The sequence below is a fragment of the Thermobia domestica genome, chromosome 8, assembly GCF_964235325.1.
Source record: "Thermobia domestica chromosome 8, izTheDome1.hap1.1, whole genome shotgun sequence".
Taxonomy (NCBI): Eukaryota; Metazoa; Arthropoda; class Insecta; order Zygentoma; family Lepismatidae; genus Thermobia; species Thermobia domestica.
The window spans coordinates 292,892,696-292,896,736 of NC_137461.1; the positions used below are offsets into that span (position 1 = coordinate 292,892,696).

At 39.5% G+C, this 4,041-nt stretch overlaps 1 protein-coding gene across 1 annotated transcript; it reads right to left on the reverse strand.

Moving 5' to 3' along the window:
• Positions 1–2,836: 2,836 nt before the first annotated feature.
• On the reverse strand, positions 2,837–3,681 carry LOC145692613 (uncharacterized). The gene is given in 2 exon segments (XM_081767935.1): positions 2,837–3,351; positions 3,354–3,681. Coding segments are annotated over 2 exon segments (843 nt in total).
• Positions 3,682–4,041: the final 360 nt, after the last annotated feature.

Consider the following 4,041-nt stretch of genomic DNA (forward strand, 5'->3'; position numbering starts at 1 on the left):
TATTTAGTGTACAGTAGATGTAACTAAAAATATGGAAAAGCCACAGCAAAGAAAAAGATTCAATAGGGTCAAGTAGCATCATCCACCCATTTGTTTTTGTGGGTACTTTTAATGTCCTCACTAGAATTACCAGAATGTGTTTACTATATTGATGATTCCAATAAGAGGATTGTAGGGTAGGTGTTGGTCTGCTGTTAGTTGTTAGATTTTTCATAGTTTGGGAAACACTGACTCCTTCTGTATAATCGCCAATATGTATTGCTTGCAGAGTGACGTAAGGATGGGGCCTAATGGAACTCTGAAATTGACATATGGACGAATATCGTGCGTAATGTACTGGCATAATACCTTCGGTTGTACCCCTATCAGAACACCTGAGCTTGTTAATATCACGTGAGTCACTACTATTCAGCACTTGCATCCGTTGCCCTACAGCGCTACTTTATTTCATAAATATAAGTTTTATATTTTCAATTTTTCCATTTTTCTGCTGTGTTTGCGTTTCAAAGTCGACAAAATATGTCTCACCAAACTGATCAGTATACACTGGGATGATTCACAAGTACTAACTGACAAGTCAATAACGGAAAGTGAAAGTTCAGGCACTTCTATTTTTTCTGTTGCTTTATAAATTCGAACTTCCTTGACTCGCGCTGATGGCCAACTTTTAGCGCTTGCTGTTCATGAGATATGCGCTCGGCACTGGTAGTATTCCTAACTACATCCAGGTTAATTAAACAAGGAAACGCACAGGTATCCTTTAAATTTCCCACTGTGGTTTACTTTCACTCACAGAAAACATCATTTTGAAACTGACGTATTCGATCAGTTTCAAAAATGATACATTTTGGAGTACTGGGTAACTTGTTTGGTTCCCTAACAGTTCCGATATTTGAATTGGTGCAGCATCAGAACGTGCAGTTACGAGGCCTTTCGTTTTGTATGGATAGTTAATAACTAAGCGTAATTTTAAGAAGCATTTGTGGTAACTGGGATTCTGACCCTGATGTATGACAGTAGCACAATACATTGTGTCATTGTTTTACTATTTTTGAAGGAATATGTTATCACGATTCCATTTGGTAGATTCCAAATCATGCTACACTCAAACCAAAAATCCCTTATCCATTTTTTCATGTTTAAATTGTTGCATATTTCCATATAAGGCTAGCACTTACCGAATATATTTGTCACTTACTTGAACTGACCGATTTCAACATGATTTAAAGTTGCATCGGAATAGTGAAATTTTTATGTGTCGGCTGTATATTGCACAAATGTATGATATGTTTTCATTGTGGGTTTCATTGTGGAATTGTTGGGCTAACATAGCATCTAACACAACCGCACATCCAACACAAAATTTCATCTAAGTAGAGATGAATTTTAAACGTTGGAACGGCTCAGTCTTGTGGATTTCGAAATTCGAGTTTAATCGTGTTCTTGCTAATGGTTTCGAAGTAATTTATTATTTCTTAAAATAACACTACAAAAACACAAATGACAAGTTGCCCACAAAACACATTGAACTTACTACAGTGACCTGTTTCTTATCTCCACATAACTCGTCCACTTTCCAAGCTTAATTCACTTACTTACGAAAACTGTAGTTACTTGAAAACCTTTCATCCAAGAGTAGTCCGGATTCTAAGACCTATATAAAGAGGTGATCATTAGTTTAATTACTAATCATTTCCTACTCCAACTTAGAAACAAGTTAAGACTTTCCTCAATTAGGGAAATGTCTGCAATCGTTCAAGTTAAGGCTGAATTTTTTGTATTAGCCTTGCAGCCTAGGGAGAAGAAGGAAGAAGAAGATTAAAATTCCTTATTTTCGTTACCTTTCCAGTGTGGAATAAAACTCAGAGATATGATTAGTAGGAACTGCTGTAATTGTATTCTTATACCTCAGTCAAGACGCATAACAAAATATCAAGACTTTCTGCTGACAAGCTGCAGACATTTTGTACGCACCAGAAGAAAAACGAATTTCATCGGGCTAGTCTTTTCTCGCACCTCTTCCTAATATTATCTACGCTGGGTATCAATGCTATATTTCTGATGTATCTAACCATACTAATATAATGAATGAGCTGTAATGTAACTTGATTTTATTTGAGTAATTTGAAGTGCTTTATGCAAATACAATGCAATAAAGAAAATGAAAGGAATCCTAGTCGTGTCAATTAATTTCCTTAATCAAATTTTATTGCTTAGGTAATGGTTATCCTAATGCTATTTTTATTACTATTTATATTACTAATCATTCGAACCCCAACATTTCACTATTCAAAATGTTTAACATTAGTTATTGTTACGTAAAATAAAAATGACTTTTCCAAAACTACTACGTGTAGTAAGAGATCTAAGTTCCAATTATTCGTCTCACACTCAGTCGTGTCTGACTGTAACAAAAACTAGCGTTATTCAGAAATGTACTTTATGCAGAATTGTGCAACTGTGGCGGAGTCACAAAGAACCGCCGGTGAGTATCCTTATTCAAAAAAACATACAGGGTGCGGCAGCTATTTGAGAACAAAATAATTCCCGCGGAAAAAGGAGCTAAGACGGAAGATAAAGCATTTAATGACCATTGAACATTGTGTACAGGTGAAGACAGACCCAATAGAGGATATCATTCTATGAAACCGCCATCTGCCGCAATAACAGCCTATAAACGGTGTCGAAACCGTCGGCAGACATGAATGAGGTAGGTCCCGGTAAGGTTTGTCATGACATCTACAATAGCTGCTCTGAAAGCCACAACGGTGTGTGTGGATGCTTATTAGAGGGCCTCAAAACCACGCCTCAGACGTAAAAGTCCAAAGGATTGGCATCAGGGGCGCTGGGGCCACTTGTTTGGCGTGATGTGGTCGTAAACATTTGTGGCCAACCGTTCTTGGGTTGAATGGGCCATATGGACGGAAGCGGAGTCCTGCTGAAAAACATATGCCCTGGCACGTGTTATATCAGTAGTCCAGGACTGCATAACCATCTTCACCGCATCGGTGTAAGCAACAACGTTGACTCTGGCACCTTGACTAAAGAAATGTGGATTCATCACACCACCCTCACTGCTCACAATCCCCAGAACTATCACGGAGGCAGGAAACTTGGTGTTTATGACAGTCGAAATCTCCTTGGGTGTTTCACACATCCGCCGATCATTTCTGCGGTTCACCTTCTGGTCCTGGGCGAAGATTTTCTCATCCGAGAAAAAGCAGAGTATTTCTGGCTGCTCGGGATATTTCAGCTTGTTCAAAAGGCGCCTGACGCTGGTCACTCTATTCTTTCTGGTTCTCGCGGACATGAACTGGCCTCTCCGCATGACATACGACTTGTAACGGAGTTTTCATACATCACACGTCGAATGGGGGCCTCGTCAACCTGCTTCTCTCTTGCGAGTGCCCTCATGGACTTCCCTGGGTCCGCTTCGACAATAGCTTGGATGGAAGCAATGAATTTGGGCGTCTTGACCCTGTCCAAGCGCTGACAATGTCGTTTCCTGTAAGAAACCGTTTCCGCATCAACACTGGCGGCTTCCAGTTGTCTCCGAACTTTGAATACGAATGACCGGGCGACGTTTAGGAAGGCAGCGATCTTGGAATCGGCGTGTCCTGCAGCCAAGTAGATGATGACTGCATGCATCTTCATTTCCTGGGTTAGCGTAAGGTTTGCCATGTTTACCTGCAACAAAAAGGAATGTGTTATAATGGCATACAGTATACTGTGTCACTTACACTATGTGTTCTCAAATAGCTGTCGCACCTTGTATAACTATCCCTAGTAGCAATTTTGCCTTCCAATTGCCTTAACCAAGCCTAAATAACACGCCTATATACTTGACACAAGCTTGTATTTAAAGGTTTCAAGCCTAACACAAGCAACAGCAAGTTTACTAGTTCCTCGATTGTAATATTGTACTAGACTTGCAGTTCTTGGAGAAATAAGACTACCTTGAAAATACCTTTATGTCCAAGCTTCGTTTAGACTTGGCGCTCTTGGGTAATACAAGGGAAAGATACTTATATTTCCTTGAAA